The sequence below is a fragment of the Pseudonaja textilis genome, chromosome 3, assembly GCF_049901715.1.
Source record: "Pseudonaja textilis isolate UNSWEBS1 chromosome 3, rPseTex1.2, whole genome shotgun sequence".
In the NCBI taxonomy this organism is placed as follows: Eukaryota; Metazoa; Chordata; class Lepidosauria; order Squamata; family Elapidae; genus Pseudonaja; species Pseudonaja textilis.
Window position 1 is genome coordinate 81,247,103 of NC_141992.1, and position 12,767 is coordinate 81,259,869.

At 36.5% G+C, this 12,767-nt stretch overlaps 1 protein-coding gene across 4 annotated transcripts in view; it reads right to left on the reverse strand.

Annotated features, from left to right (window-relative positions):
• The window catches only part of SLC44A3 (solute carrier family 44 member 3), a 41,145-nt gene that overhangs the window by 5,944 nt on the left and 22,434 nt on the right, over nucleotides 1-12,767 (reverse strand). For all 4 annotated transcript variants that reach the window (XR_015742928.1, XR_015742927.1, XM_087930194.1 and 1 more), the window contains 2 exons: nucleotides 8,741-8,897; nucleotides 6,264-6,347 (listed from right to left, as the gene is read on the reverse strand). Coding sequence is in view for 2 of the 4 variants with exons in the window: in XM_087930194.1 (XP_087786320.1) it covers nucleotides 6,264-6,347; nucleotides 8,741-8,897 (241 nt within the window). In the remaining 2 variants the exon portion in view is untranslated. The remainder of the gene's footprint in view (nucleotides 1-6,263; nucleotides 6,348-8,740; nucleotides 8,898-12,767) is intronic.

Sequence of the window (12,767 nt, forward strand, 5' to 3'; positions counted from 1 at the left end):
CTACATTGGAGATATTTAGCATACAATTTTCCAATGATGGAGAGCAGGCTTATGGGGCAATAGTCGGCTGGACTGTTCCTATTTCCTCGTTTAAAAACTGGAACAATAATTGCTAAGCTCCAGGAGGAGGTAGGGATCCTGCCAGATCCTCTATTGATATGCGTGAAGAGTCTTGCTAAGAGAGGAATCCACCACTCGGGATTGGATTTTAGCAGATCAGGGGGTATAGCATCAGGTTCAGGGGCTTTGCCTGACTTGAGTTCAGAGATAAGCTCAGTGATCTCAGCATGAGTCACAAGTTGCCAGTCAGGAACTGCAGGAGGCAGCTGTGGTCCAAGCACGATCAAACTTGTTGACGCCTGGAAAATTGCCAAGAAATGGTTTTACCAATCTCTGTTGGAAATACAGCAGAGGGGGAGTTCTTGATGATCTGGCAAGGAACTGGCAACAATTTGCCAAAATAATTGATTGTTCTTCTGCTGGATGGAGAGGAGAAGTAGATCCCACTTCTCTCTCTCTTTAGCTTTCTTTTTCTTAGCAATTAGTCCTTTATACTCCCGCTTCAAGCGATAGTAGTCCTCTGATGGGCATTTATCCCCTCGATTATGATAGAGCAGGTAAACCCAATTAATCTGGTTCCTGAGCATCAGACACTCTTTGTCAAACCAAGAATTACTTCTTGAATGATATGGACCACTTGGCCTACGGACAGCTCCTAGCTCCCTTTGAACACTATTAATTAGTGATTCAAAGGCCGAGATTGTCCCTGGGCAACTACCTGTTAGGGCCTGGTTGTATAGGCTGAGACACTCCAGAGATGATAAAAAGGAGTGGAACTTTCTTTCAGTATTAGAAGATCATTTGATCCTCCTTGTATACGAGGCCACATAGGGATCTAATATCTGGGGACCCCTAGGGAGATGTATATTTGAGGAAAGCCCAATGATTGTAATCAGGGGGTAGTGCTCGCTCTCCATAAGGCAGTCCGCATAAAAAGCACGGACTGCCTTTCTAAGAAGCTGGGATACCAGCGCAAAATCAGTAACACTATTCCCATGTGAGAAACTAAAAGTAAACTCACCAGCTAGATCACCTAGGGTACTCCCATTAAGAATTATTTTATTGTGTTGGGCTGCTAAAAGGGCTAACTGAAAAATCTATATATCATTCAAGTTTTAATATGAGGACAATCTTTTCACTAGTTTATTCAGAATAGAACAGAACAGAACAGAACAGAATAGAATAACAGAGTTGGAAGGGACCTTGGAGGTCTTCTAGTCCAACCCCCTGCTTAGGCAGAAAACCCTATAGCATTTCAGACAAATGGTTATCCAATGTCTTAAAAACTTCCAGTGCTGGAGCATTTACAACTTCTGGATGCAAGTTGTTCCACTGATTTAGAACTGTGGAGATCAATAAGCTTCATTCCTCAAGAACCAAACTAATTAAGCATATAAATAAGAATATCCAAAAATCTACAATTACTTTTCCCAATAAGCTATAAACATCCTTATTTTATGTAGTGAAAAATGAGCCATTCTTGTCCTCTTTAAAAAAAGAATTTTAATACTGATATATTTAATAAGTACACAAGTCTGTAAAATTATTCTTAAAAAGAAAAAGTTATTCTTAAAAAGAAATGTGCAGTCTTCTAATGCTCAATGTGGAATTAAAATTCTGACTGTGGACATGAATCGGACTGAAAATACTCTCAGCATCTGTTTAAATACATCCTTCAACAACCTAAGATTAATATTCTGTTTCTACTTTTTTCCCTGTGTTTAGTCCTTTGGAACCTATGAAAATTAAGTCAATGTACACAATGATTTATTTTCATAAGAGAGTTGGGAAATATTAATACAGAAATATAAATCCACATGTCTGTAATAAATCATACTAAAATAAAACAGTGTAAAACACACATAAATGAAATCAGTTGTAATCCATGAAATTTCTACATAGTATTTATGCTGCCATGGAGGTAGGTAATATGACAGTGACTTCCTGAACATAGGATACACACAATAACATATCAACAATAAAACAAACCAATCCCCACCATCTAAAATATTGTGCTATTAATTAGCTCAAGCCTCAGCCTAATTATTTTAGTACTTCTAAAGAATCATGCAGCTTTAATAGATATTATTCAACATCTTTCCTCATGGGAAGAATTTTCTAAAAAGAAATTTGTGGGGTTGTTGACTTCTTCCTAATACAACCACTTGCAATTTACTCCCAAGGACCAAGAACATCCTGAACATTATTGAATAGGGCAGAGAACGAAACAGCAAATAAGGGACCTCTTTTCCATTTAAACCAATTTTTTTTCTCTGGAATTGCTTTCTGAATCCTAATTCAAGCTCCCAGGGTGGGTGGGGGACAGATTCCAGGTGTGCATAATCTGAAGTCAAGACAAGGCAAAAAAAAAAATCCTAGCATACAAATCCTTGAACTCTAAAAAGCTATCTAGTAATAATTACAATACTCTAATACTTAAGTACAATCTTTTGTAAACTGAAGCAGCAGTCAAGATAAACTCTGAAAGTAACATTGATTCTCCCAATAATTGACTAAGTCAAGGGCATTTTGTTAAAATTTAAATCTTGCTTTAATTTATGTATCATAAACTAAATATCTTAAGGGAACATAACAAAAAAGTAAGCTTCAGATACTGACCGTTTATATTTACTCTGGATTTCAGAGTAAATTACTCTGGATTTCTTGCATTAATATGCATGGGAACCAAAGAAACAGATAAATAAGGAATGGGTTTGTTTACATACTTCAAATTAAGTAGGCGAAGAAAATGTTTAAGAAAAAATACACTTCCCAACATAGACAGAATGCCAAAGGTCTTGGAAAAACTGACCTGATAGCTTCATGAGAAATGCTACATGGCACAGATCCAACAACTTTTAAAAAAACCCTTCTGGTGAAAAATAATTGCTACTTTGCGTCACAGCCAAATTCTATCTTCCATTCTAAGATTCTAAAAATTATCCCAGTGAAAGGGAGAGCACCACAGCAACAGATGCAACCATGCCCAGCTTCCAATCCACAGCCTGCCTGCATTTTTAGAGTGGTTGGCCATCTCCTACTATGTAAAGAGCTCTCCCAGAGACCTAATGGTGCAGCAAAATGAAAAAGTAATGATCCAGAGACTGTGACAGATGGAAGCTACAGAAGGAAGTATTTTTTATAGCAGTAAAGGAAAATATTGATGGGATAACAACACAGCCTCTTTCAGACATGCGTAGGGAACAAAATGGCTTTGAAATAGCAGGATTATTTGTTTTGTCCCCTGCATACAATGTGAACATATAAAGCCCTATGGCCAGTTCTTAATTGCATAATGTGGCTTCTTTTAAATGTTCCTTCCCTGGAGTTTGTAGATATGCCAGAAAGTAGAGATATTTAGAGTGTATGACACTGGACACTAGAAAGAATACCAGTCAATACAGCTCCCCAAAGTACTCAGAAATTGTTAGATTGACTTTAAGCATTATCACTAAGAAACCCCTCAAATTAAGAGAGAATAAAACAATTGTATCTCTAAAACAGAAGTAGGACAAAGTTATGCATGACCTACCAGGTAACACATTTCTGCTCTAACCTTAAATTGATAATTATTTTCCTCTTTTGTCTTAGCAGGCCTCCGATATCTTCCAGACATTTAATTATCATTAATATGTAATCTTCCCTTGCTGATGCCCAAACTAAGCAATACCAGGGGCAGACGGAAGGGCTATAAATTAAAATATGCCTAATTAAAATATCCCCTTTGTGATTCAAATTCCAGAGACAGTCCCTACTGCTTGGATTCACCAGATTGGGATTTGAAAGGAAACCTGGCGCAGTAATTATCGGGAAAAGTTTTATTAAATAGGATTCAGTTTATGGCACTCCTGGTGCCTTCTTTGATGTCTTCCAGCTTCAGTACCTGTTCTGCAAATTCTAAATTTTTCAGCAACCACAGGAAATTCAGAAAACAGATTAAATCATCTAAGTCGGGGCCCCCCACGGGGGGTCCCGGCCGTGGAACATTTCCACGGGGGTTTTGGCGCCGCTCTTGTTTGGAGAAAGCCCGGGTGAGCTTTTCCGGTGCAAATGGCGGGCCAAGGAACCGCCTTAGTTTCTCAAAGGGGGCTTGAACTAAGGCGGAGCTTTCGCACCCAAGGCAGGGGGAGCAGCGTCCCGGTGAAGCCGCAGGGTTACAAAGGAAGGTGAGGTGGTGGGAGAAGTGGGGGTGGCTGGCGGCGGTCGCTCGGCTTGCCTTGTCTGCGTGCGCCTGTACCGGGCGGTCTTTGTGTGCGGTACCAGGCAGCACAAAAAGGTTAGGGGGCCACTGATCTAAGTCATTGGGCTGGTACTGTTTAGAGTAGGTAGTCTTGCAAATATCCATGGTCTCAGCCATAAAGGGATTAATAGGTTAAAATCAGCACCTTAAAATGTACCCAGAAAACGAATAGTAAACAATGCAGGATCTGTAAACTAAGTGTTATTTGCTGCTAATGTCGGCAGCCAAAAAACATGAATCTGCATATAGAAGGGAGGTTGAACAAGTAGCCTTGTGGTGCAACCAGAACAATCTTGAATTAAATACACTCAAAACCATAGAAATGGTGGTAGATTTTAGAAGAAACCCTCCTATACTACCACGTCTTACAATACTAGACAACACAGTATCAACAGTAGAGAACTTCTAGGTTCTATCATATCTCAAGACTTACAATGGACACATAACATGAAAAACGTCATCAAAAAAGCACAACAAAGAATGTTCTTTCTGCACCAACTCAGACAGCTCAAACTGCCCAAGGAGCTGATGATTCAGTTCCACAGAGGAATTATTGAGTCTGTCATCTGCATCTCTATAACTGTCTGGTTTGGCTCTGCAACCAAACAAGCCAGACACAACTGCTAATTAGAACTGCAGAAAAAACAATTGCTATCAACCTGCCTTCAATCGAGGACCTGTATACTGCACAAGTCAAAAAAAGGGCTGTGAAAATATCTACAGACCCCTCACATCCTGGACATAAATTGTTTCAACTTCTACCCAAAAAACAATGCTATAAGGCACTGCACACCAGAACAACTAGACACAAGGAGTTTTCCCCCGAATGCCATCACTCTGCTAAACAACTAATTCCCACAACGCTGTCAAATTATTTACCAAGACTGTATTATTCTTCTCATCCTTCCTAGTACCTATATCTTCCCATTTATGAATATAACCATGTTGTTTGTATCTTTACAATTTATATTGTTTCAGTTTCTAGTATGATTTGATTGCTTATTAGTAACTTTAGTGACTATTACTAAGTGTTGTATCTTATGATTCTTGATGAATGTATTTTATTTTTTTCTTTATGTACACTGAGAGCACCAAAGACAAATTCTTTGTGTGTCCAACCACACTTGGTCAGTAAAGAATTCTATTCTATTCTATTGTCATCTGTCCTATTTTTCTTATTGCATTAGACAAGGAAATAATGTTTCGCTAACACAAATATTGCACATACTGTCTCACTGATTTTAATTTCTTTCCCACCAGAAAAAGCAACATGAAAATGTTTCCTATATATTAAGGAATGGCAAGCAGCAATCTTTAGTCGAAGTAAGAGAAAGACTTGCAGCAAACCAATGTGCCCACTTGTAAAAATCAGGACTCAAAGCAGTAATTATATACTAATGCGCATTCCACCAAAGTCTAAAATAATTCTGGGGAAACACACCTGGCAAAAATGTATGGAATAATATATATTCCCAGATTACAACAGCTCAGGGTATTATAGATATAATGCCATGAATAACATTGATTCCAGCCAAGGAATTCCCTTTTAGATTTTTACAGAAGCTGATTATATTCTCATTTTGTGGACTATAATTCACTAGGTGCTTATGTCTGGCAGAACGAAATAATCAGATTTAGATGCATTCTAGTTTAGTCGTGTTAGTTAAATCGGTCATTATAAATCACAGAAGCTGTTCTACCCCCCATGTATCAGTGAATAGGCCTATTGAACTCAATGTGATTTATTTTGGCTAAGATTTATAGCACAGTCCTGCATGCTTTCTATAAAATCAGCTGGAATGAAAAGGGCAAAGGGTTCTTAAATATAGATCATCGTTCTTTGCTAGTTGTCACAAAACTAGGATAGTAACTGCCTTGGAAATATTACTGATCAGCAGAGCATTTCTTTTTCATGTGACTTTCATTATTTTGCATGTGATATTATCCAATTTATATAATGTACCTGGTTTAAATATCCAAGAAATCTTTCTAGGCACCAGTAACTGCAAAAGCAGCATTTGAAAATACATCTTGCACACATGTTCTCCTGGGGGGGAAAAGCACAAGTTGTAATTAATCATCAAAGATGACAGAATTTAAAAAGCAAATCTTTCAGATTTTTCTAACACTTCCTACTTCCCACGTGCGGAATACAAGATTCATATTCATTTATTATTTTCATGATTCATGAAGTATCTTGAAAAGACTTTGGCATCTTGGAATTAAAGCTCTTGCAGTGATAGATAGCAGCTTTGGTATTTATTTTATTTTAGAAACAGGATATTTTTCAATCACAGAAATACATACCTAGGATTTTCAAATGTAATTTTTCCTTATTTCAGGACCATTTTTAGAGAAAAGTCTCAAATTTCTGTGACAGTAATTAATTAATTAAAGGACCATTTTCAGAGACAAATGTCAAATTTCTGTGACATAAATTTATTTATTTATTATTACTGTCCATCTCCCTCAAAGGAGTCATCATCTTATCAATGGTAAATTACCTAAACTAGATATGTGTCTACGTTGCAGCCATACCAAAGAGACTTCTGTCTTTTAGATTAACAATAAGCCTTGAAGTATAATATTTTTCTCAGCATATTATAATTTTCTCAGTGAGAAAATTCTTTCTTTTTGTCCTGTTCATTGCATTGCTTTTCCTTTCTACAAGTGCTTCTGTAACATTTGTCTCTTTTATTTTATTGCTTCTTTCTTCTACCTGAGGAAGTAAGATAAATACAGGCAAATAAAGTAGGTTTAAATAAAGTAGGTTGAAGTGAAGTAATAATGGGAATGTCATTGATTATAATCAGAAAAGTTTGATGATAGAGTACTATACAGCAATGTACAAGTTCACAGTTATTGTTGAAATACATTTAAGGGATCTTTGAAAAGTTCAAGTAACATAGTGAATAATTCTGGGTCTTCTGAAAAATATTTCACTCATTTGCTAGTGAACCAGAATAAAGGAATACAGTATCTAAAACATTACAAGAAGTCTTTGAGTTATGACCACATTATGGTCATAAGTAATGATTGTGAAAGAGGTCATTCATGTGATCAACCCGATTTTACATTTTTTGCAGCAGTTAAGTGAATGCAGGGGTCATAAAATGAATATTGTGGTATTAAATAAACAATGGCTCACTAGTTCTATCAAAAAACAGAACTGCTGGTTTTCAGCAAAAATGTCATAAACATTATCCAGGATTTTGCAAACGGCCTAAGTGTTCCAGTTACATGACCAGCAGTGGAGGGGAGGGAGGGGATGTAACGGGGGCAGGAACTCACCATCAGAAGTTCGGATCTGGGTGTTAAGTCCCCTTTTTGGGGTCCGTGATAACTTTGAATGGCTGCTAAGCAACCAATTGTAAGTCAAGGACTATATCACTAAACAAGTTTATATGTAACTCATTTATGAAGTGTTATGAACCCAAAGAAATATTGACCAAGGTCATGCAACACATTCATTTGGGATTCAGGCTAACCAGATCCATGGAAAGCACCAATTAATAAAAGGTAAACCATTCATTGCTTGGCCCACTTCTTCCTGGCTGACATCCGAGCAAACTTCATGAGCTCTGTTCAGCAGCTCTCCCCACTTAAGTTTTTTTTTTAAAACCTTAAGAAATAGATAAAGAGTGTCCTGATTATGGCCAAAATTACCAAGAAAGGAAAGTAAATGTCTAATCTTCCCTTTTGTTTTTGTTTTAAATTCCATCATATGCACTTATGGAAAATATCAATATGATGAAGGGAAGAAGTGGTTTTGGTTTGCCATGCAGATACACCCAATCAAAACTATACCATTAGTTTGCGAAGTATTATCAAAGCATACTTGTCTTTCCTTGACACCTAAATTATAGCTAAGAACAACATGAATGAGAAAGATGCAAGCCTGAACATTTTCCTTCTACCTTCCGGTTAACTTGGTCTATGCATATAAACTTAACATTGTGTACTTGTCAGCCTTCCATTTTAATATATGAAGTTCTAGAAATCTCTTTCATTGTATCTCATTGGAACTTTAAATACTCAAGGGGCAACTCTCCATGATACTTTACAAGAAAAAAGTTGAAACATCAATCCACATACCCTCCATTTCTGACCCACTCATAATAGACATTTTCATCTTCCTCTCAAAGATAGTTAGTCCCTTAGCCTAAGCAAACTTTGTTAGTTTTGCAGTATTTTTTTTTCTAGCTATCAGAGATTAGGAGCAAATCATTAGGATATGCATCCTTTTCAAAGTAAGTCTGTTACAATGAAATTTATTGCTTTTTAAGCTGTTGCCTGCTGAGATAAAGCTAAGTAATAAAGTCCAATATAAAATGAGGCAAATAAAGACTGCATTTCATTTCCTTACTTAGATATTATATTTCTAGAGTTATTTGCCCGATTGCTATGCTGTGGTGTTAGAAAACGAAAGTAGGAGCCTACCTTATTTTTCAGAATGTTATAAACAGACAATAGAATAATCCTTGGGACTCTCATTATTGGGATTATAAGGGACCCTTTCACAACTGTTCCCAGATGATAACAAAAGAGAACTGATATGGAACCCAGGATTGGATGACTTGATAGTTTAATCTTATTTCTACAATGAAAAATAAGCAAGCATAAAAAACTGTACAGAAAATGAAATATAAACACAACATAACTATTAGAATCTTTATCCAATAGTTTGGAAATCCTTCCAAGTGTTTATAGTACTCCATTTTCTAATGCACGAAGAATGAATTGGGGTTTTATCCTTGCAAACCGCTCGAAGACACATCTTTGATCAATTTAAATTTTGTATCATTTTATGATTTCTGATCATCCAGTCAATTCCATTTCAGAAGCTACATTATACAGATAGTCCTCGACTTACAACAGTTCATTTAGTGAAGTTACAGCAGCACTGAAAAAAGTGACTTATGACCATTTTTCACACTTATGACTGTCGTAGCATCCTCATGGACACATGATAAAAATTCAGATGCTTCCTATTTATGACAGCTGCAGTGTCTGGGGTGTGTGTCATGTGATCACCTTTTGCGACCTTCTGACAAGCAAAGTCAATGGGGAAGCCAGATTCACTTAATAACCATATCTCTCACTTAACAACTGCAGTGATTTATGTAATAACCATGGCAAGAAAGGTCATAAAATGAGGCAAAATTCACTTAACCAATGTCTCACTTAGCAATGGAAATTTTGGGCTCAATTGTGATCATAAGTCAAGGACTACCTGTATGCTCATATTAAAATAATATTCTTCCCCTTTTTCAACAGACCCAAAACAAACCTTAAGATGTATGGAAATCTGTTAAGTCTGTTGCAGTGAAATTAGACAGGAGGAAGTGATTGAGAATAAAGGCAAAAGAGACAAGATTGGAACCATCAGTGGGGACAGCAAAGGACATGCAGTGCAGTTCCTAGTTCAGATCTTGGTGGGTTCTGCAGTGGGGAAAGGCCCTAAGAGAAACTTGCATTGCTTCAAAGTAGAAAGTAACATACTGAGGTCCAAATGTGTATAAATAACCACAAAATACTGTACAACATCTCACATATAGCCAAACTGCTACAAAATTAGAAATGCGTATATACTTGAGTGAGAAGTTTTACTCTTACAAATTCAATTCTCTTTCTGATACATTTTGAGAAAAGAAAAAATGTCGGTACTGCTCAAGATGGTTACAACCCTTTATTTGTAATCTTAAATGTACAGATCTCCACTAAAAATCCTAAAAATGAACATAAATGAACAATGAAAACCATATAACAAAACTATTTCTTTTAATAAAGATATTTAAAAATCTATTAAAAGTCTTCCCTGGACTCCGCCTGCATCTCCTCAAAGCTCACAGTTTGGAAAAACCTGCTGTAGAGGTTATTTTCCCATAGGAAGGGAGGTGACTATTCCTCAGCTAGCATGAAGGAGGGGGAAAATGAAGACTTAAAACTGAAAGAATTCTGAATAGGAGAAAGCAGGAGCGGTGGAGGATTAATAGCTAACAAACTAAGATGAAGCTAGACAATACTAGCTGTTGAAGATTTACTGTTTCCACACAAATTATCATGGGACAGATCTACTCTTTACAGACAACATTCATGGTAGGTCTGAAAAGAAGAGAAAGTAGCCATGTGCAAACAGCAACAGCCAAGCCAAGAGAGAAAATGCCAACTAGTGTAATTTCCACTCAGTAATTTCCACTAAGTAATCTCACCTTAGCCATGAAAGCCAGCTAGATAGCTTTGTGAACCATGTCACCCCCTCTCAGTCCAACTTACCCCACAGGGAAAAATAGAAGAAGGAAGAAATATTAGCTGCTCAGACTCACCTTGAATACCAAGATGGGCAGCAAATAAATTTAATAATGGATAAGACCAGAAAAATAAAGATAAGGAAACCTGCAATGATGTTGACTGGCTCTACTTACAAAATAAAATACATTAGATTGTTCCAAATACATCAGAAAATAGAGTAATAGAAAATGAAATGTTCTGGGACTTTAGAATTCAAACAGGCAGCACCTGCCACATAGTACCCTAGACTTAACAACTGTTGAGAAGAATGACAAAAATGTCTGGATAGTAGACATGGTATCAACCTGGAAACAGCAAAACAGAAGAGAAAAAAACGGAAGAAAATCACAAAATACAAAGGCTGCAAATAGAAATAGACTGATTGTGGCAAAAGAAAGCAAAGATAGCAGCAAGATGAGCCATGATGGTGTAGTGGTTAGAATGCAGTATTGCAAGGTGACTCTGCCTATATCCAGGTGTTTGATCCTGACCGGCTCAAGGTTGACTCAGCCTTCCATCCTTCTGAGGTTGGTAAAATGAGGAGCCAGATCACTGGGGGCAATATGCTGATTCTGTGAACTGCTATAAAGCAGTGAACCCCAACCTTTCTGGCTCCACGGACTGGCAGCAAGGGCAGGGATGGATTTGTGCATGCAACCTAATCCTGTGCATGCACAAATGAAGAAACACGCTCGCCTGCTGCTTGCAAAAACTTTGAGCCTTTAAAAAAAATAAAAATGGTAAAAGAGGAACAAATTAAATAAAGAAAAATAGAATTTAGAATTAAGCACACTCCTACTTAGCCAATATTGAATACTACAAGATAGTGAAGTAAACTAAACTTGATTCAAGAAAGCTTGTTTTGCCGGGACAAAAGAACATCGATTAAAATGCCTGTTCTAACATAAATTCCCAAGGACCCACAAAAATTTCTGCTACACTACAGCTAAATGGCTATACTGCTTTCCTGTGTTTCAGTATTTTCAATAGGAAATACCATAAAAGTGATACGTATATATTTTAGTTATTCAGCCTAAAAGACTATTTAGGGATAATGACTGGATTTTTGTATAAAATAATTATTAACAGATTTCAAAGGGTTTTAATTCAAAATGCCTCCTAATAAGCACTTACATTTGAAACTTCATGTATTTGAAGATATTGTTATTTCATAGTTAAATTAGTACAGAAACCCAGTGTACAATATTTCATATATAAGAGGGATTACGCATCCATTAGTAGTTAATTTCTTCCGACATTAAAATAATAAACTGTCTTTGCTTGATTACCTTTTACTTGTAAGATTAGATAATTGATATGCACAAACCGTATGTTCTGAAATGTCCAGGAAAAGGTCTAGAAATTCTTTAAGTGATTCTAACTAATAATTGCCTTGCCTCTTTCTTGGCAAGGAAAAATGGGGAAAAAACCTGATATTCTTCTTTGTATCTAAAATCAAGCCAAATATACAAAAGGTTTAAAGCACCCAATCCTTAGCAAAGTAATAGGATTTAAAGAATGCCATCAGCTGGTCTACTAACACATATAATCTTTTCCAGCATTACTGATTCAAGGTCATATAATATGCTGAGGCTAGAAACTAGAGCAATTCTCATGGTGTTACTAGTAATGCAATCATGTAAATATTGTATGACATTTCAGAGGGATTGAAGGAAACACCACTATGAGAAAATACTCCTGGGCTGTCTTAAGCAACATTTTCCTATGCTGCCTTCATGATTGATATGGCATAACTACCCTTATATGTGCTCTATTGTTCTTGCTGTTATGATTTTTAAACATTTGCTCTTTATCTGTTTAAATCTGAGAGGTACTTAATCCCACAGCATAGCAGCTTTACAAATTTAAAGCTAGCTTCCAGTATTCCTACTACTGATTTTAGTAGGAGAGATCCTTAACAATCAAGCAATGTTTTTGCTACAAAATAATACTGGGAAGAATATTATTCAAATTTTAGAAACAGCGATAGAGGATAAAAAATATTCCACCCAATGAGAATCAATGAATATCATGGCTGAGTTGGGATCTCAGTGCATGTTTATTGAAGTATTTTGCCAATCAAGTTTCCAAAAATGCATTATCCATTAAGCTAAAATTCTAGCTATATATTTGAAAATGCAGAGCCTATTTGCACAAACCATATAGCATGCTATTA